The following is a 22,756-nucleotide window of genomic DNA, read 5'->3' as shown; positions in this document are numbered from 1 at the left end:
CAAGTGTTTAAGGTCTTTGGCTCCATCCCCTTGGCCCGTACCTAGTGATAAGCTTGTATATTAGCTCTGCTTTGAAAATATCATAGACTTTTCTTTTAATGGAGCTCTGTCAAATTCAAACATCACTTTCGAAAAAACAAGAAAAAAAGTACAACAGTGATAGAATGATTAATTTTCTTACCCAAGAAAAAAGAAAGAAAAACCCTTACTGTGGAGAGATCCCATAGCCCATGGATCTAAAAATCCATATTAGAAGCCCATACGGAATTGTCAAAAAACCCATCAAAGATGGGTAAATGACTGAAAAGACAAGACATAGATTTTGCTAATAAGTCTAATAAGTCAAGTAATAAGTCTTTTTTTTTTGGTAAAAACTAATAAGTCAAGTAACCATGGTTGGATACATTGACTCTGCAATCATGTTGACTCTGTGTACCGTAAACTGATGGAATTATCTCTTCTAGGATCTATGTCAGATGTTAACTACCCTAGAGAATATTTAATGGATTTGGAGAATCTCTTCTTCACTAGCAATATAACCTTCATGATGAAATCCTATGTCATCATAAACTTCCACCCTATTTATATTTTTTTAATGAATAAAAATATATATTAACCAATAAAGAGAAACAACGGGGGAGAGAGAGGGGCTGGCGGGGGGGCCAAGTAACAATAATGAGCATGTTTCTTGGGGTGTCTATAACGAGGAGATCAAGAATAGATTGTACCCAGAAGAAACATAAAAATATATGACTTTTCAAATCAAGTCAATGGAGAGAGATTTGAAAGTCCATCTCCTGAGGTTGCGCTCCCATTGCAAGTAGTGGATGGATGCACTGAAGACCATCTTGCCAACCCAATCACAAATGGACGACCCATAATAGAGTCTCAAAATCCAATGCCAATCCTGAGTGAAACGGATAGAACGTCTCGAATGGGGCCAAATGGAGGCTATGGCTTTTCTTCAAAGGAGGCGGGAAAATGGGCAAGTGAAGAATAGGTGTTTGAGGTCCTTTGAACCACTCCAACAAAGGATACAGTTAGGGTTAACTAGGATACAATGACTAAAAAGAAAGCTTTGGGTAGGGAGGCCAAGGTTAAGACCTCTCTAGAGAATAAGAGAATAGCAAGGGATATGACCCTTAAACCAAACCAGGGGGGTCCAAGGAGCAAGAGGTTCTAGGGGAAATGGAGAATGATTTAGATGGAGAGTGGACAAGCCCAATATTCCCAAGAACCAGGTATACCAAAATATACCCAAGATCCACCGGGGGTGGTTTAGAACCACCGGTATTTATGCGGGGGGGTGTTGAGAGCAAGGGGAGGGAAGTCCAAGCCTAAGCGAGACAAGGGTGGGAGATAAGGGACCAAGAACCACCGGTGATGAACATAGAAAGGGGGGTTGACCTAGGGATGCAGAACTCAAAACTGTGCGAGGACCCAGGAGATTGAATAGAATACCCATTGAACTTCCACCCTATTCTTATTCTAATTGAAGGCTTTGGATCAATCCAATGAGAGATCTTATGCCTACCCAAACCATGTGGATTTAATAAAAACTAAGCAGAAATTTCATTTCTTTGCTTATCTCCAACAGTTGATTAAAAGTCTATACAAGCGATATTAATCTATTTTAATATTCTTGGTGGAGCAGCTTGCATTAAAACGGCTGAGCATAGGGCAACAACCATTTTCATGCCTTAGCTTTGGAGATGACTCTCCGTAGTACTCTCACAAAATATCAGTAGATCTCTCATAAAAAGTCAAACAAACAAACAATAATCCAGAACAATTAATGAAGAACACAAGCCTGGTTACAATGATCTTACTGTCTACAAGGGATGCATTGAGTCATGCTGATTGCTTGCTGATTGCTTGCTGATGGAGGAGGGCGTGTGTGATCACATAATATACTCCCCAAAATAAAGCTAAAGATGCACACATTAGTACAATAGTTACCAGAAAGGATGTAAATCTGGATATTCTGGTCTTTAGAGAGAGAAACATAGTGGACTGTTCCATGAAGGAACCAACCCAGAATTTGTCTGTGGTAGGTGGTGATAAATGCTGAATTCTACACATTATATAAAGAGGTACGTCTTAACTCTCCTCTGTAAGAATCCAGTTTCTGGGTTCATTACATAGAGAGAGATGAGGAGAAAGGGTTGCAATGACGAAAGGAGCTCTGCTTCTTCTTCATCTTCATCTTCATCTTCAACAGAGATAAACAATGGAGGAGGAATGATGAAACGGTGTCTAACAATGGCAAAGCAGCAGAAGACAAGGCTCTACATTATTTGTCGCTGCATTACCATTCTTATCTGTTGGCACATCCATGCCATTCCTGAGTAACCCATTTTCATCCTCAACTGAATGCTCCAATATAATGAATCTTCATTCAAGCTCCCTCTCATTGCTAGTAAAGGGAAGAGGAGAAAACTGAATCCATTTCTAAGAAGAAAAGGGGGAATTTTGTAATCATGATTGCATTGGTCTGCCTAAAAATTCTTAACCATATTTGGCATCCATGCTTTATATATGTGAGCAATGGGTTGTTTTGGGGCTATTTGTACTATCATGTGTAAGTACGAATAAGAAAGTTTTCATTTTAGTATTTGATCTGATTTCAAATCCCCTCTCCCTTGTTTGCCAGAAACCAGCAGGAGCCATATATGTGGAATCTGATGGGAAAGAGTTAATAAACATAATCCACCAAGGTGGTCACACTCATGGCTGCTCCAGTCATCACTGATATTTGTCAGAGACAGAGAAAGAGAGAACCCTAAGAAATAAGAATGCAATTTACCCTAGATTATTTGGAGAAATGCGTACGAAACAGAGCCTATCAGACTTCAGCAATTTAAATTTTAAACCTGGAAAGTTTGTCCAACAAATTGAAAACTGCATAAAGCCTGCATATGTTGTTGAATCATAAACAATATGCCAACTAAAAATTTTGACAAAATGGAAAATTCAATTTATGCCTTTATTTGATTTTGTGGAACTCCAATACCCAGCTAAAACCATTTAAACAAGCAGAAAATAGTTGCAGTATACTTATGGAACTGAGGATCAAAATCTCAAGTGCTCCATTTTTATTCCCCGCATACTAACATCTATCATAAAAACGTAGGGAAACAGGCTTTGAACCCAAATGAAGAACATGATCGTAACTGCTAAAGTCTACTTTGAAAAGCAAGTTCAGCTTTCATTTGGTCCCTTAGAACTCTCCTCAGTAACTTGTTTGAAGCAGTCCTTGGAAACTCCATGATAATCCTAACATGGCTCACCTGTCCATCATGTAATTGATGTATGTCCAGTAAGACACCAATTGGTTTAATCGGCTATAAAACAATTGGAGGTAATAATGCTCAAGAGGAACCAGAGAAAGGTTTAATACCTTAAACAAGGGATTGAGGTTGCTTTGGATTGCTTTCGAGAATTTCATCTTCAACTGTTCTTCTGTGCTACTATACCCTTTCCTCAAGACCACAAATATGACCAACTGTTCTGGTCCACCATTAACTGGTGCGACACTGACAGCAGCAGTCTCCAACACACTATTGTCAGCTCGGACACACACACGCTCAATTTCAACTGAACTTGTCTGCATATGGAGAAACATAAACCAATGCTTTTGAGATAGAAAAATGCTAGAGCAATTTGGGAGGGTTGGGGAGAGGCAAAAAGTGATACCTTGATGCCACCAAGATTCATGGTGTCGTCAGCCCTGCCCTGTACAAAATAATAGCCACCAATTGTTCTCCTAATTATATCCCCATGTCTCCTGAGGTTCTGCCAAAAGTCACCAACTTAATTTGTTAAGAAACGTGAGACCTACAGTCTCATTGAGAAGCATCAAGTTGTAGTGGAATTAATTAGCGACAAAGTTTACCCAAAAAAAAGAATTAATGACAAAGAAATTGGAAGAAACTTTGGCAGTTATATGCAGCTATTACTATAGGAAAGTCACAGCTAACAAATCAGCAATGAAAAGCAAATATCCTACCATTCCCCTGTGCATTGGCATTCCTTTGAAGTAGACCTCTTCATTACTAGCATTAAGCAATCTATCAGTTGAACCCAAGTAGACTGGAAATAAACCCACTTCTCCAACACAAGGTTGATCATCTGGCTGCAGGCAGGAAGGGACTTCAGGCGTGTTTCAGACATGGCATTCCCACAACAATGGAAATGGAAGAGAGGAATAACAGACTCACATAAGGAACTCCATATTCATCAAGGATGACAAACCCAGTTGTCAAAGATGCTGCACTAAATGCTCCAAATGCTTGTGGTTGCAGCAGATTTCCTTGTATGTATGAAGATGCAAGTTCTGTACCTCCACAGCATTCAATGATAGGCCTGTAATAAGCCTTTGAAGAAAGCCATAGGTCATCGTCCACATTGGAGACTTCTCCAGTGGAAGCAAATTTCCTGCACAAAAACATGCTTAATCATGTTTGAAATATACATGGATTTATGAATGTGGTAACCATGGTGCCTAAGATTACTTTATCTTTGTCCAATCCAGTCCTTCCATACACTCTGTATTCTTCCATGCTTTTACTAGGCTTGGCACTGTACCCAAACAAGTCACACCTGCATCCTGGACATCATAGGAAAAGAAAAACACTGGTGAGGTGATAGATCTCCTCAAAGAGCATTTATGTGGGAAAATTCCTTCTAGTCCTTACTTGAACAAATTTACCAAAACCTTGACCAAGAGGAGATCCATGATAGATGGCTAAAGTAGCACCAGTGAGGAAGCACGAATATAATAAAATAGGTCCCATCACCCACCCTAGATTTGTTGGCCAGCAATAGACATCCCCAGCTTTGATGTCTATTTGTGCCCATGCCTCAGCTGCAGCTCTAATCGGAGAAAGGTGAGTCCATGGAATAGCCTTTGGGTCTCCTGAAAATACCCAGAAAAGAGAAGCATTTCGTAAAACAAAACGACACTGTACAAAAGGAAGCAAAAATAGATATAGATGAGTTGTACACCTGTGGTTCCAGATGAAAATAGAATATTTGTCATAGAATCCATGGATTGATACACTGGTGAGTAATGAGTCGGTCTGCAAAACAGAATTAATAAACCCCTTTCGGTCATCTCTACTCAGACTCAAACATCTATAAGATTCAGTGGAAAAGGAATAAAATTTCAACATAGTGGAAAACATCTTTAAAAAAATTAAATTTGTTGAATAAAAAAATAATTCAGAGAAAAAGAAGAGTAAATTGATATTCCTAAAAGCAAGACCAAAAGGGGACCCCTATCTAAGCACCCAAACATTTAATAAGAGACGATACATCAAAAGCCAGGTCAAGAATGTGGAAACTTCGAGGGAGGTCCCAACATGAGGAAAAGAAAAAGCTATTTCTTAATGCATCAGGGCTTGAAGGACAAATGGGATATGGTTGGAATATGATCTTGAAGGAAATGGCTTCTTAGATCTGTTCTATAGCATGCAACAAGGAGTTCACCTTCTCCTATGTCTTACCCACCAAATGGTGAATACTGCCAAGCAACCTTACCAATTACATAGGATGTTTGATCAACACCATAAATTATTAGAGTTTGCCTGTATTCTCTGAAAGGGAAGAACAATTCAACATTGAGGCCAACACAGACTAAGGATTCCTTTCCAAACAACCTAGAAAAAGTGATCTACATTTTTTTGGGAGTTCAAACATAGACAGACATTTGGTATAGAATTTCTCTTAACGAGGAACTCCTGAGTAGGCAGAGATTAAGTTAAGCACACGTAACTGTAAAACCATGTCTAGGAATATGCGGATAAAGTTAACAATTCTATGAATAGGCCCTCAGATTTTTATCTAATCAGATTCCAGGCAGAGGCCGAATTTTGTTTGAAGAATTTGCATGCCATATTACTAGATCCCCACTGTGTCTTGGCTGCAGTATTGTGGAAGAGAGTCTAACCTCAATTAAATTCTTTTGAAGTGTTATGCTCAAGTTCCACCATGGATAATGGAGAAGAGCTTGGCCTACCCATTAGATCCAGCATCCTATCTGGTTCAGTCCACATATCTGGAAATGGGAACACCATCAGGTTCCCTATATCAAGCCACAGATAAGTATCAAGGTATCTTTGACAAGATTGCTGTGTTGGGTTATGGTATGAGATCTTGAAAATTTTTGAGATTGCAGATGTTTCAAGTTCATCACAATGAAACATACCTGCAAAATGATATTGACTGGTTGACCGGAAATTCAACGATATTTCATTTAAATTTCGAAAACTCCAACTGAAAACTCAAGGATTATACATGAGGATTCAACAGTACACTGCCAATCAAGGGTGAATACAAAAACACTATTTTGGTAACTAATTTTACAATATGATCATTTAAATGTATTAGATATAGCCTAAAAAGTGTTTCCATGAATGTGAATTTATTCTTCACGAATGTTTAAATGTGTGAAAATACATTCATATTTGACTATATAGACACAAACAAGATTACAAATCCAAAAGACCATTGTTTTTAACCAAACTAGCCATGAATATGTGTTTATAGGCCCTAAAATAGGTTGTCCAAAGAGAAGCAAAACCATAAAATGCATTGAACCCACTGAAACATGTCACTGAAACCTGACAGAACTTGTACCAGGTTTCGATGAGATTTTAGTCGTCTCGAGGTGGCCAAAACCTTGAGATGAGATGAAATCTTGAACCTTGCACTAGATATTTTCACCCAAGAAGCATCAGATAGGAAAGCGGCAAAATAAGTAGTCTAGGTAAGCCACTGCTTGCTATTTGGATTACCTAGGAAGTTGGTCCACACGGGAAAGAAAATCTTTCCATGATAAGTCATGCTTCCTTAGTTGAACAGCTACATCCTTCCCAATAGCAGGGACAACAATTGCCTTGCATGCACTTGCTTCAATAACACGACTGCAAGAACATTTAAGATCAGAAATTATGACATTTCTATAACTGCACTCATCACTCAAAATATGAGGAATAAAAAATAAACAAAGACAATGACATGAAAATGGAAAGTATACCACCAGACAGTATATACTCAGGAGAACTAGCAAGGGCTGAAGATAGTGGTGATTTATGTATTAGATACATTAACATACACGTATTACAAGTCATTAAATGAATTTAAAAATCCAGCATTAGATAACAGTGAACTTTACCTGTACAAAGGAAAATTTTTACCTCCCCTACGTATGAAGTCCTGAAAGTAAAATCAGGGATATATCATTCCAAGACCCAGTTTAGAACAAAAGAAAGTAACCAGAATGAAAACCAATCAGCCATAGGAACATCAATCTATAACGTGAACAAGGAAAATATGCTAACAATTTCAGAAAAATAAAGGAGTAGTTTAATTAGTCAAATTTAGGGAAATATAAGTGTCACAGACAACAAAATCAGACATTTTCATGAAAAGGTTAAAAGACAAAATACTTTGATACACATGCACACACATACATGTATACACAAGGGAGACTCTCCATCACAAACTTTGAATATTTAGATTCCGGAAATTCACTTTTCCAAGTCACAAATTGCCTTCAGCATGGAAGAAGTAAACAGTAGTAGGCTGTCAACACCAGCAGGGTCCACCTACATGCATCAGAGAATTCTGAAATTGTAGTACAATGGCTGTATATAGCCACTCAAAAAAAACTCTTTGAAGGACCTTCAAGTATACAGTGGAAAGAAAAAGGATGCATAATTAAACAAGATCACTTGACCTTCGGAGGGAAAAATAGGTAAAAGTTCATTTAAAGCACCTACGCATGATTATGTAATAATGAATCAAACTTGAGAAATGTTGCCACAAATATCCAAAGAGCCATTTGACAGCATTTTGCTACTTCCATCAGGAACACTACTATCACAATTTATGACACAAAGTTCCAGAACAAGTCAAATAGTCTTCACATCTTACCCAATTTCAGGAACCTTATCAAAAATGCTGTAGAACTAAAGATAGAGAGAAGCCATTTTGCATGGTGAGTTATTTTCATGATTTAGGTTACCTCGGTTCTGATGTTTTAGGCATATCTAGCAAATGAAGAATACCTGAGTAAAGATGCCTTTTGCATTGGAGACACGCAAGCGGGTAGCAATTTCCTTTGATACAAAGCTATCTGCTATAGATACAACCACTAGTCCTGCAAGGATGATTGCCAAGTATATAACAACTGCAGTGACTGTCATTGGCATGTCAATCGCAATTGCATCACCCTTTGAGAACATCGTATCTAATGCATTTGCTACCACCCTGAGAACCATATTTTCAAACACATCAACATCATAAAAACAGAAATATTGCTCTCTCGCCATAGAAATTGGGAGCAGAGCATGTCTTTTCATTTTTCACGCAAAGTAGTACTTACTGAACATGGTTTCAGAAACAAGTCATGCTGATCAAACTGAGTTACCCAGGACCAGTTATTTGCTGGTTTTTTCCTGGCTCAACTAAAGATGCATTAACTGAAACTGGACCCTTTCCAGTTCATGGTCTAATCTGATCTAAACATAGCTATTTTGATTCTAAAGGGTTTTGACTATATAAAAATGCAAGAACATGTGAAAAGCATACATCACTTGTTCCCGAAACTCTCTTAGTGTCATACGGTTAACAGGAGCATCATCTGACCCTTCATCCCTCCATATGACAGCCACACCTTCATCCAGCTTTCTCAGAGAATTCACTGGTAACAGACAACATTCAGCAATGTTCATGACAGCACCTGGCAGCCATGTACCTCCATGCTTTGATTTGTCAGAGGTATCTAAGATACACCTTGGATCTTCATGAAATGTAACAGAAAGCACCTTTAGGATAAGCGACCAGTAGACCTGGTTCATTTGCTTTGAATTATTAATGACTTTAGAATGCCAGAATACCAGCGACACATTGCAGTGGAATGAGGTGGAACACTTACATCTGGACGTTCTACACTGAACTTATGAAAGAGGCTGAAGCTTGTTATAGGATCCAGATAAAATGACCCTAGAAGCTTTGGGCCATGAATTTCCATCAAACTCCCTAGATTTGTTTGTCTAGCCTGCAAGCTGTGAAACAAAAAATCATGAAACCACTGGAAATTAGCATTGTCAATTTATTAGAACAAGAGTTTCCGGTGTGGGAGTGTGCTGCCCATGCCCCCACAAACAGAAGAGGGGGGGGGGGGGGGGGGGAGCAAAGTGACCACCCCAACCCTGAGGTGGACATGACTGCCAGCTGATGCTTCCATGTACACTCCCCTTGGCTTTCCCCACATGAAAAACTTCCCATTTGATTATCATACATGCTAATTGCTAAATGCCCAATTCTTCTAGAACTAGGCACTAAAGTAGGAGAAGTTCAAGTGAGAACCACTCTATATGATGATCAGTAATAGATTGCAGCAGATACACCGAACACAAAAATTGATTGTAAAGTAAAAGCAGAAATAAATGTAAAAGATGATTGATAAAAAAAAAAGATAGGGTTGGATTTTATCAGTCCAGTAATTCTCACCCACAGTTATATCAGTTGTTGAAAAGAAAACATCCTCCCAAGGTCAAGTGCAAGGTTTGCCTTCAAAACTCTTTCACTATTTTCTGGTCTGGCTCTTACAAAGGCTGCCTATTTAATGATTCAGGCCAGCTTAATAAACTAAAAAGTAAAAGATAGCAACCAAATAGGAACTACCATAAAGGCTATATTACATAGCTCATGCAAGGGCAACCAAATTAGAAACTATTATGCAGCAAACTAAGGTTTATTTTAGAAAGATCTACAACAGAGGCTATTTACCTAATTAGGAGACTTATGGAAAGCTATAGAGACTGTAGGAAAGACCTTCATATGATATTTATTGACCTAAAAAAAGCTTATGATAGAGTTCTTAAGAGCTTTAATTTGGCAAGTACTAGAGAAAAGAAGTGTTGCAAGTAAATATGTGTACATAATCAATGATATGTATGATGGTTCAGTGACAAGTGTAAGAACAGTGAGGGGGCAAAATAATGAATTCCCAATTATAGTTGGGCTACATCAAAGATAAACTTTAAACCCATATTTATTTGCACTTATAATAGATGAATTAACCAAAAACATTCAAGACGAGGTCCCTTGGTGTATGTTTTTTGTTGATGATATTGTGTTGATAGATGAGACTCAAGTTGGGATTAATACCAAGTTAGAATCATGGAGAGCAGCTTTGAAATCAAAAGGCTTTAAACTAAGTAGAATGAACTATGAAAACAAAATATCTAATTTGTAACTTTAGTCGTCCTTGAGCAAACGATGAGGTGGTGAAACTTGACAATAAGGAGATTCCTTAGAGTGATTCTTTTTGGTATTTAATAAAAGAGGTGATATAGAGAATGGTGTTTCCCAAAGAATTAAAATAGGGTGGATGAAGTGGGGAGGTGTGTCTAAGGTCTTGTGTAATTGGCGTATTCCATTAAAGGTTAAAGGAAAATTCTATAAGACCGTCGTTTGATCAGCTATGATGTACGGTGCAAAGTGTTGGGCTGTTATAAAAAATCATATATATAAACTCAGTGAAGCATAAATGAGAATGCTAAGATAGATGAGTGGTAAAACTAGGAAGGATAAGATGATAAATGATTAAATTAGAGTTGGTTTGGGAGCTGCTCCCATAAATGATAAGCTTCGAGAAAGTCGTTTGAGGTGGCACGGTCACGTCAACGAAGACCTATAAATGCCCCTATACGGAGAAGTGATATAATCTAGATTGAAAAAACTAGAAGAACTAGGGGCAGATCTAAGATAACCTTAAGAGAAGTGGTGAGAAAAGATATGCATAGCTTAGGCCTTGTATCTAGCATGGCCTCAAACAAAATTGATTGGAAGGCAAGAATCCATGTAGTTGGGACAAGGCTTATTGTTGTTGTTGTATGCAGCAAACTAGGGAATTAGAAACAAACTACTGCAACACAATTGGAGTTTGACTGGTCAAAGACCAATGGCAAGAAATTTCTTGTGCAGCTCTCTTAGGTGACTGGGTCTGCTAGAAATCCTACAAGGCAGACTTGGCCTGGTCTTGCTAAGCAGGCTTGGGCTGGTCCAATCCTAATCCATTAGAACCTGGTTCAATTGACCTGTTTCTTTTGGACTAATTTGGTTTTTCCTTTTCTTTCATTGACAATGTAGGTCGGCTTGGAATCTAGATCAAACACCTTTTAAGGGATTTCCTCGTCAATGTTGCTAAGGCATCAAATGATTTGTACCACTACTTTTATGTCATTTTAGAAATAATACATTTTTCTTTCCATGCAAATGAATATTGTCATCTTCTATGTATACTCAAAAGAATGTGTAACACAATGACAACTTCTGATAACAACATACTAAAGAGCAGTTTTCAAATTATTTTTGATAACTCTTCAACTCCCCTAACCTAAAAACTTTTGAGAATAAGGCAATGTGCAATTCAATAACAGTGTCAAGACGTAAATACACCCATATAGCTATTATTGACACTCCATTATTTCAATTGCTTTTTGTCTTATCCTAAAAAGTTTTCAGAAGATGAATATATAAAAGGGTTTTCAAAAAACAAACTAAAAGTAACATATCAGTATGGCATTACCAAAAGTTGTCATTTTCCCACATTTTTCAAAGTACACATATGATATGATATTATTTCTGTCCTAGGAAGATAAACTATCATTATACCAAAAGCGTGGGGGAGGAAGATAACAAATCATTTGACACTGGGGATGCAAAACTATGAAACACCTCTTCATTCACAAGAGAAGAAGGGCCAGCTGGAAGATGAACCATGTGGTGAATATGAATTTCATGGTTCATCATGGATTAATCAAATGTTTCAGTGGCACAAACAGTAAAACCAAATTTTCAGTTAGTTCAAGTCCAACTCCAGAACAGGTTGCCTTGTAATGCTGGTTGCATGCTAAGTTCATATCATGACTGAATAAAATTGAAACAGAGTCAACAGTTTGATTTCAGTTTCACGATATGTAGCCTGTCTTTATTAAGGGAGAGGGACAGGTATGCTAGTGGTATATAATATGCTAGCACCATATGTGTCTCTCTCTCCCTCTTCCCCTTTCAAAATGCCTCACATACCCCCTCAAAGGGAGAAGAGAGAGAGAGACACATGGCTGCCAGGATACCCAGTCTTTACCCTTTTAATCAGCCACTATTGATCCCATACCTTTCTGGTACAGTCGATAAGATAGGGACATGTGAAATAAGGATGACAAATAATAAATAAAGTTATAAAAACTCAATATCTGGTTGGTACTAACATGCTATACAGATCAGTTGGTGCTAGTACTGATACCTTAACCACCAAATGCATATTAAAGTTACAATACAAGTATAGATTCGTGGTTTTTTAGGAAAATATACAATTGAGTTAGACCAGGATTTTAGAAAATTAAAGTCTTATCCATTGGATCAATTGGTTCCAACTTTGGTTGATCCAGACCAATGATCTAATTCCAAAATCTAGAGACAGAAAACTTTGGGTCAATTTTGATTGATTTCTACTTGTAAATTATTTTCAATATGTATGGGTCTGTTTGAATAATACATCCATTGGTGTATTTAGAACTTGAAACCTTCTTTTAATTGTCCTTTGTCTTATTCCTAAAAGTTATTTAAGATAAAAGTATAACAAGGTTATCAATAAAATTTGAGTATGAAATATCATCATATCATTATCAAAAGATGTCATTATCGTATACATTTTTCAAATAGACATGTGAAATGATATTATTACCATCATTAAGAAAAATTATACCCACAAACTAAAAGACAAAATGAAAAGTGACAATGTATTGAGTCTATTCACACCAAGAATCCCGATAGGTATTTGGGAGAAAGTTTACTAAGAAAGCAACATTTTCAAGTACATCACTATGATGTGGCAAAGTAGCATTCTACATTGGAGGGCAGCAAGGTCATTCACAAGAAGAAGAGAGAGCTAGATAAATTTTCCCCAGCTACTCTTACGTTTCAAATAATAATATAAAATCCTTGATATTTCCTAAATCTTTAAAGAGGATATCAACATATGGATATACATGAGGGATTTCCTATTGGCACCCAAAAGTGTCAAGGAATTTGTAATCTTACTCTTTTCCTCGTTTATATAAAAAGCAGTTTTTTTCTGCTCCTTAAAGCGATAATAGTATCATCTCACATGTGTACTCGAAAAATATACACGACAATGACACCTTTTGATAATGACATATTGAAATCAACTTCAAATTATTTCTAAGAAGAGCACCCTTATCTTAAAGAACTGTTGGAATAAGACAATAAACAATTAAAAGAAAATGTCAAATCCTAAATACACTTATAGGCATATCATTCAACATCCCTACTATACATAAGAAATGGAAACCATCAATGGTGGTTCAATTGGTAAAGATCAATACTTTGTAATTAAAAGATTATGAATAATTTATCTCTCCGGCAACAAATAAGAGGTAATGACTCATAAGTTTAGAGCAGCTTGATTATGATCTTTTCGAATTCACACAGTTTAATTTTGTAATATATCTAGTTGTAAGGAAATTAAGGTTCATTTGGTTGCTAGGAGAACTTAAGGGAAAGGAAGGAAAATTTTCATACTTAAAATAAAAACTTTGATATTCATCTATATTATTACTTTATGTGATTACATGATTAACTCCAAATGATTCCGTAATTGGTCATCAAATTTCACTTTACTTCACATCCACTTTCCTTTGATTTTAACTAGTAAATAAAGACCGCATGTAAACTATATCTTCTTTTTTTTATTTGGGTAAATATAAAAAATTATATACATCTCGAAGGAAACAAAGAAGAATATACAAAGGAGGTGACGAGAGAAGAGGGGAGGAAGAGGCTCCAAGAGCAGCTAGCCAAGGAAGGAAACTAAAACTCGCCTAGACTGAACAAGTAGTCCAATATCAAAACCCCAAGTAACAACAATATGCTTGTTCCTTGGGGAATCAACAAGAGGTTTCTTGGGGAGGGTAGCAAACTTGGAGTTGACACTACGGCCTTCTACATCTGGTCAGTAGATTTGGATTTGGAAGTCCATCCACAGAGATTGCACTTCATCTGGATGTGCAAGATACAGGCGCCAAGGCAAGCTTAACAATTGTATTAGCAATCAAAAGGCCACTCAAAGCATAGGTGAGCCAGCGACTCAAGGTCAAAAGAGAGGAGGCATCTAGATGTAAAATATATCATTACTAAATATGATATGAAATGTAGCTTATGCAATCATACGTGTCATGATTACAATAGACTTTCTTTTTTTGTTTAAAAAAATTTCATGTCCCCTCGCTCGACTTCCCCTTGCAACCAACAAAGCCTAAAGGAAGGGAAGGGGGATTTTTTAAACCTAAAAAAGAAACTTTTGCAATCATTACCCCATGTTATTATATAAGCTACTTAAATTTTATATTTATAATTAGTAATAATACAATTTACCTGAAATTTTTATATTCTTGTTAAAATGAATGAGATTCAAATGCAAAGTGAAGTAAAATTTGATGACCAAATATGAAGTTAGTCATACAGTCCCAGAGTAATGATTACAATTTTTATTTTCCAATAGTACGAAAAATTTCACTTCCCTTTCTTTCTAACTCCCCTTCAACCAAACGAAGCAAGTTAAATCAATGTAGAAGCTAAAGAATTTATACTAAGAGGATACTCATGAAAACTGTTCAAGTGAAGGAGACACAACCATTAACGAGGTTCCATCCTATAAAGCCTATGTCCTTGGATAAATCTCTCATTTCTTCTTATTCTTCTAAAGAGAGATCTCTTGCAGTTAAATAGAGAAAGATATAAAAAAAAAAATTACCAAATACAAATGGCTAATAAAATTAGGAACATAGTACTAAAATATTCTTCCATATCTCCTACCAGGAATAGAAGATATGATCACAATACTGATTTATCTCCTACTAGAAATAGAGGATAGAATCATGCAAAATATTCTCACAATGTCTCCTATTAGAAATAGAAAATTTAATGTCTCCTAAAAATAGAAGATACGATCATGTCAACACTCCCCCTCAAGTTGGAGCTAAGATATCATTAGAGGTCAACTTGCTCATCAAATTTGAAATGAACCCCTAGACAAGGCCTTTGTGACAATGTTAACCAATTGAACTTCACTGAGAATATAAAGAGTTTCAATTTTCTTGTCTTGAACCTTTTCTCAAACAAAATGACAGTCCACCTCTATGTATTTGGTTTTCTCATAAAACACAAGGTTGACAACAAAGTGAATAGTAGTTTGATTGTCACAAAACAGTATTGTAGGGTCGGAGGACGACAAAAATCCCATTTCATGTAATAATAATTGAAGCCCTACTGCCGTGTCTCACTATTTATAGAAGTCAATGCACAATACTCCACTTTGACAATTGAACATGCCACAACTTTTTGTTTTTAACTCTTCCAAGTAACAATATTTCTACCAACAAAAATACAAAATCCGGTAGTAGATCCATTCAAAGGACTTCCAACCAAATTAGCATCGATGTAGACAACAGTTTCAGTGTGATTATTTCTTCATCAAAATTTCTCTTCCTGGTAACGACTTTAAATATCATAAAATACAATCAATCAATTTAATATGCCACTTTGTAGGAGTCTGCCTAAATTGACTCACATAACTAACAGCATAAGCTATCTCAAGTCTAGTAATGGTCAAGTAAATTAGAGCTTTGGTTTGACCAATAATATGCCTAAGCTTGGATATGCCTCCAAGGGCACTAGTAATGGCACGCGACCAAGGTAGATAATTTCTCCCATCCACTAATATAGAGGTAAGAAGTAGGCTATTTACTTCATCGGACACAATCTAGCCAAATCAAAGGCAACAGTAGTTTCTAACTCAAAAGTTTGGTTGGTTCCAGCATAAAAACAAAACAAAAAATATTTTAATTAGAAAAATTAAGAACCTGTGTGAGATGAAACTAGTAGCTTACAGAGATCGAATTAATATCAATGAAGCTAAAGATTTTGATCCTAGGCAATTCACTTGAAAGGTGATCAAAAACGCCCATGAACATAGGATGATGTCCAGAATCAGTCTTGTGTTGATACCAAGTTCAAGTAATAAGCAAAGACACACACAAAGGAGACACATGCACTAATGAGGTTCACTTATCCTAGGAAGCCTACATACTTGGATAAATCTCCTAGTTCTTTGTGTTTGTGGCTGATAAAATTAAAAGCACACATATGATGTTGATTTATATCCCAATATCTCCTAGTAGAAATAGAGGATAAGATCACGCCAAAATATTCTCACAATATCTCCTACTAAAAATAGAAGATTCAATGTCTCCTAGAAATAAAAGATATAAGATTATGCTAACAAAACTAATTGTTTTTTTTAATCATGAAAATATGCTAACAAAACTAATTGTTTTTTTTTTTAATCATGAAAATCATGGTTTTACAAAATGGTTAGCAGGGGTAAGGAGTCCATCAGACAGTTTTGCATTCAATTTCAATTTAAAACGACATGATAATATTTTCTATTTCTAGCAGATATTGAACCTTCTATATTCAGTAGGAGTTATAATGAGAAAGTTCTAGGAGACATTGAATCTTCAATTTCTAGTAAGAGTTATTGTGAGAATCATTTATTTCTAGTAGAAGATTTTGGCCATTCTTCCTCGCCTGCGCCCTCATCCAAGGGGGTTTCTCTGGCACTCGCATCACCCAATCGATTCTCCCTCTTAAATGATGCTGCCTCTTTCTTTGGCTAGTACAGAGTCCTCTGCACTTACGTTGATGCTCGCTTTTCGATCGCACCTTGCCCCATCACCTACAGTAACCGCAAAACATGGTTTCTAGTCTCTTAGATGTGCATTGAGCCTTGTGATGAATCTTGGGATGTGGGTTCGAGCAAGCAAGCCTCTCTTGTGCCGTTTACTGCAAGTGTGGCGTGAGACCCCCTAACATGCCATCAATCTCTGTTGGTGTTTCCACTTGGTTCTTTTCTCATCGGTTTGGTATGGACTTCCCAATCTATTACTCCATTAGCATCATTAATTTCTCCTTGGTTGCTATCCAAAACCGAGTTCACATCTGCCGCTTGGCTCTTACTGAAATCAACCCTTCCAATCAAACACCGGCCATTGCTTCTGATAAATCCAATCAAGTGCATCTCCATCCAAATGCTCGAGAGCTATTCCGAGCCAATATTCATGCTCAATTTGGTGTTGCTGACAAAATTGCTCGACTTCTAATATCCATTCTTGCGCCTTCCCATCACCAGAAAACAGTGACAAAGCCATTTCTCCTCCCTGGGATCAATACAGCTCTGATACCAAATGATAAGATCCTTCTAATACCTCCCAAAATCAATACAAAAATGCAAGAAATAACACTGATAGTATTGGTTTTAATGGTGCCAGTCACCCCCACACCCAGAGGTGCCCTTTAGCCTACGGCTGCCCAAAATCACTCCCATAAAACATTTCATGCCCTCTCCACTCCATTGTCCCTCTATTTATTACCCCCAACTAACCATAATTCTCTCTCTCCTCCACATGGCCTCATCCAAGGGTCCTAACAACGTCCAAGGAAAGAAAAAGGCCAAGATGCTAAGGTCGTTATGCAAACTAGCCCCACTAATTTTTGGTGTACTTTTGAGACTCTTGCTCATCAATTCTAGGCATATTTGTTACAAAATCATGGAACCACTTCTACTGGCACCAATAATGTTGCACGCCAATCTGAAAGTCTTGCTAAGACATCTAGTAATGCTCATGCCTTCAACTTTCTCAAGAATGTTCATATCTGACAATTGTGTGTTCTTCACATTTGCTCTTAAGACTAGACCAAATACCTCCTATCCTCCCATTAGTGTTGCTAATGGAGTTCAAGTTCCGATTCAAGGTGTTGGCAAATTTCAAATATTTTCAAATGTGTATGATGCTTTGTTTTGTTGCATTTTTATCCTCTAATTTATTGTCCATCAGCAAATGTACTAAATAATGGAATTGCAATGTTATTTTTTTCCCTCAAAAGGTGCTTTTTCAGGATCGCATCACCAAGAAGATGATTGGGGAAAAGGGCACCTTGAAGATGGACCTTACATTTTAGATCTTCCCAATGATGCTCGTATGGCAAGAAAAATTTCTATTGACATCTCAACAATATAGCATATGAGGGTGGGCCACCCATCAGATATGGTTTTGCACACTTTTGATCCATTATTATCTTATGATTCTAGTAACTGTGAACCTTGTCATTTTGCTAAGCAACATAAACTATCCTTTTCTTCAGGTACTCATGCTTAAAAAAATTTATTTGATCTTGTTCATTCAAATATTTGGAATGCTCCAATTGACTTTAGAGATGGATATAAATTTTCTGAAACTTTCATTGATGATAAATCACGTTAAACATGATTGTATTTGCTAAAAACTACGAGTGAAGTGCTTGTTGCTTTTCATGATTGGTGTCATGTCGAGGGGCAAAACTAGGATTGAACATCGGTAGGGGCCAAGTATTGATATTTTACATAGAAGACAATGAATTTTCTAAGTTTCAAAAAAAATTGGGGGCGGGGGGGGGGGGTGCTAATATTTCACATATAAAAGGAGGATTATAAAAGAAATTTCAAAAAAATAAAAGGGCAAAATGAAATTTCAAAAAATTGGGGGGGCCCAGCCCTAATGTAGGTCCACCCCTGCATATGGTTCAAAATCAATTAATATTGCACCAAAAAGCTTCGTACAAATAATGGGATAGAGTATACTAATCATCAAATTCAGTTCTTTCTTCACAGCTTGGGAATTATTCATCGAACTACTTGTGTTGGCACTCCTCCATAAAATGGAGTGGCTGAAGCCGCTGAACACAAAAAGGTCATCTACTTGAGGTGACTCGAGGTTTGTTATTTTCCGGTCATATATCTTATTGGTCTGATGCAGTTCTCACAAGCTATTGTTTAATAAATCGACTTCTTAGTAGGGTCCTAGATAATAAATCTCCTATGGAGATTCTTCATGGTCGAAAATTGGTGGTAAACTTGATTCTTGTGCCTAGGGCTGGAAGTGCGAGTTTGTTGGATATTCAACTATCAAAAACATCTCTCGTGACATTACCTTTGATGAAGCTCACATGTTTTTGTCTAACAAGCATCAAATTCAAGGGGAGAATGTATTGTTATTGATTATAGTGATCTCGATGTTGAATATGCTACTCTCCCATCTTTGGTTGAAGGGTTTTATGACAACAACCAGAATGGTACTGACAATCAGGTCACTATTGAGAATCCGCCAACAGATCCAACACCTATTATAGGACATCCTATACATCATGTAGTTGATACTATACCTCTTGAACCAACTCCTATTCCTACTAAACCAGTTCCTACTCCGGTTCATAGGTCAACTCAGATTCCTAAGCCCTCAACCCGATTACGTGATTTCCCTACTTATCATACCACCCAACACCCTATTCAAGCATATATTTGCTAAAATAATATTTCTCCCAAGTTCTTGAATTTCTTCTCATAAAGAACCAAATAAATTTTTGGAAGCAAGGTAGATGTTTGGGTTAAGTTTATGGAAGATGAGATGCAAGCCCTTGACCACAACCAAATTTCAGAAGTGGTTCGATTACCAAATAGGAAACAAAAGATGGTTTGTCGATGGATTTATAAGATCAAGTACAATAGCGATGGGTCTTTTAAAAGATACAAGGCCAGACTTGTTGCCAAAGGATACACTCAAACCTATGGTGTTACTACAAAGAGACCTTTGCTCCTGTAGTAAAGATGAACAGGGTTCGAGTTCTTATATATGTGGCCGTTAATTGTAGGTGGTCTCTATTTCAAATTGATGTAAAAAAATGCATTCCTTCATGGAGATTTAAAAGAGGAAGTCTATATGGATATCCCGCCTGGTCATGCCTTGGAACATCAAGATGGAATGCTGTGTAAACTCAAAAAGGCCATATATGGTCTCAAACAATCTCCCCATGCATGAAATGGAAAACTTAGCAATGCTCTTATGAAACTTGGCTTCAAAAGAGGAGATCACGTTTCTTCAATGTTTGTTAAAACTAATGACAAAGGTGTTGTGGCTGTTTTGGTTTATGTTGATGACCTTGTCCTTACAGGCAATAACCACTCTAGACTCAATACTCTCAAACTTCATTTGAATAAAGAATTCGACATCAAGGATCTAGGTGAGCTAAGATACTTCCTTGGCACTAAAATTGCTAGCTCTCAAAAAGGGTTCTTCTTCTCTCAAGTCTCAACGCAAATATATCTTAGACTATTGAAGGCCACTGGTGAATTGGGGGCTAAGCCTGCTAGTGTTCCCATGGAACATAAAAGCAAATTCACTATTTGACAATACACCACTAGAATGTGTTGGGCAATACCAATGTCTAGTAAAACATATAATTTACTTAACCATTACTAGACTTTACATTGCTTATGCTATTATTTATGTGAGTCAACTTATGCAGACTCCCACAAAGGGGCATATGGAATTGATTGATTGTACTTACAATATTTAAAATTGTCACCATGAAGAGAAACTTTGATGAAGAAAAACAATCACAATGAAATTGTTGGGTACACTGACATTGATTAGGCTGAAGTCCCTTGGATAAAAGATCTACTAGCGGATTTTGTATGTTTGTTGGTGGAAATATTGTTAATTGGAAGAGTAAAAACAAAATGCCATGGAAGTGCTAAAGCAGAGTATCGTGCCATAGCTTCTGTAACCAATGAGATAGTATGGCTTCGACTATTATTACAAGAGTTGGGATGTCTGTGGCCTTCCAATAATATAGAGATGCTTTGAAACAACCAAGCTTCTACTCACATTACTGCCAACCCTAACTTTTAAGAGAGAACCAAACATATAGAGGTGGACTGTCATTTTGTTCAAGAAAATGTTCAAGATAGGACAATTGAAACTCCTTGTATTCACAATAAAGACCAATTGATAGACATTTTCATAAAGGTCCTGCCAAGGGTTCATTTCAAAACTTGATGAGAAAGTTGACCTTTAATGATATATTTGTTCCAATTTCAGGAGAATGTTGGCATAATAATATCTTCTATTTCTAAGAAATATTGAATTTTCTAATACCAGTAGGAGCTATTGTGAGAATATTTTAGAGACATTAAATCTTCTATTTCTAGTATGAACTATTGTGAGAATATTTTGACATGATCCTATCATCTATTTCTAATAGAAAATATTTGAGATATAAATCAGCATTGTGATCATATATTCTATTCCTAGTAGAAGATATTGAAAAAAATACTTTAATATTATCTTTCTTATTTTATCAGCCATCTAGGTATGATAATTTCATCATATGTTTCTCTACTTAAGAATAAGAATAAGAGATCTCTCCCTAGAAAGACAAGAAGAATTGGGAGATTTACACAAGAACGTAGGCTTCTTAGGAAGACCGAACTTGGTAAATGATTCTCTCTTTTGTGTGTGTGTTACTTGTTATTTGATCAAAACCATTCGTACTGATCAGAGGTATGACATGTATCGATTACATGATCGATCATCTGTTACCATATTTCAACACCATGACCCTGGTTCAAACATATTGTGGGCAATTCACCGGCTACTAACCATAACATCACATTAGATAACCAAGAAAGCAATTAAAAAAAAAACACATTAGATAACCAAGAAAGCAATTAAAAAAAAATAATAATAATAGAGGAGCAGGTGGGGTTTCTTGGGTTGGGGTTGTAGACGATATGTTCAGTCTTAGGGTAAAAATGTCCAAAGGAGAGGAAAAGTCATTGAATTGATTAGTTTGGTAAACCTAGCGTTGATTTAACTTAAAATATTTCCAAAAAAAATTATCTATACACTATGTCTAGCAATATAGAGTAGTTAATTGAGAAAGTCTAAACTTACGGAGAAGGGAACCAGTAGGGTGGAGGACCAGAAGTGGAGGCATCCCAGTTGGAATAGACGGAGAAGTAGATAAGCTGGTGAAGTGCGTGTGGATACCATGGCTTCAGCAATTTCTTCCCTTCCCCACTCAATTCCTTCCATACCTTCTGAGGCTCTGCTGCTGCCTTCGTCCCTTCCAGTCCAGACGATGATCGAGCGATTTCGATTGCCGCCTTTAAAGATTCATGGAACCTCCGAGCTTCCTCTACCGACAACCCTGCTCTCACCAAATCCTCTACTCCCACTTCCTCTATCCTCATTGCCTTGCTTCTTCTGTCTCTCTGTTCCAGAATGCTTTCGGTGTTTGCTCGGTGTTGAGGGAGTATTTAAAATGGCCATGGATTAGTTCCTCGAAACTGTAATTTAGAAATGAACCTGAAACCTGTTACACTGAAACGTGTGAAGAGGGAGTTGGATCTCACCTACTCACACATAAATTACAAACAGTCGGAAAATAAGAAGGTTAGATCCGGGTGTCTCACCTAACCCAACCTCACTCTTTCGATGACCAAAGCGCCTACCATCCTTTCTGCTGATGCATCAATGAACACTACCCGCTTTAGGGTGTGGATCCTTATGCTTTCCTCACACCTTATTCTTATGCGTCCGGATGGGGGAGGTGCGTCCAAGCGTTCACTGTTAGGTGCGCTACCTGTGACACCTGAAAAGTCTTTTGAGACTCTTGCAGGTGGGCCGTGGGTAAAATGTGCAGGACCATCTTGCGAAACAATTAGAGCCATCAGATCAAAATCTTGACCGAGATTTCAGATCCAATGGTACAAAATTTTGCTTGA

The 22,756-nt window shown here is 37.1% G+C and overlaps 1 protein-coding gene across 3 annotated transcripts; it reads right to left on the bottom strand.

Annotated features, from left to right (window-relative positions):
* Positions 1-2,902: 2,902 nt before the first annotated feature.
* AAE18 (acyl-activating enzyme 18) lies at positions 2,903-22,585 on the bottom strand. 3 transcript variants are annotated; one of them, XM_089138959.1, is made up of 15 exons: positions 22,445-22,585; positions 21,924-22,352; positions 8,942-9,071; positions 8,596-8,855; positions 8,073-8,274; positions 7,178-7,218; positions 6,798-6,926; positions 5,008-5,081; positions 4,698-4,918; positions 4,515-4,609; positions 4,221-4,437; positions 4,010-4,135; positions 3,697-3,795; positions 3,401-3,607; positions 2,903-3,290 (listed from the first exon to the last, which is right to left on the bottom strand). In XM_089138959.1, the coding sequence occupies exons 2-15, from the start codon at positions 22,220-22,222 to the stop codon at positions 3,177-3,179; spliced, it is 2,214 nt and encodes a 737-aa protein (XP_088995085.1). In that variant the 5' UTR covers positions 22,223-22,352; positions 22,445-22,585; the 3' UTR covers positions 2,903-3,176. The 3 variants fall into 3 exon arrangements, with proteins under 3 accessions (XP_088995085.1, XP_088995084.1, XP_088995086.1); XM_089138958.1 differs by having other exon boundaries at positions 21,924-22,344; XM_089138960.1 differs by having other exon boundaries at positions 21,924-22,318.
* Positions 22,586-22,756: the final 171 nt, after the last annotated feature.

The sequence above is a fragment of the Hakea prostrata genome, chromosome 10 (assembly GCF_041222555.1).
Source record: "Hakea prostrata isolate BN-2017 chromosome 10, UWA_Hpros_2, whole genome shotgun sequence".
In the NCBI taxonomy this organism is placed as follows: Eukaryota; Viridiplantae; Streptophyta; class Magnoliopsida; order Proteales; family Proteaceae; genus Hakea; species Hakea prostrata.
Note: the sequence above shows the minus strand (reverse complement) of the source record. Positions and strands in the feature narration are given on the sequence as shown.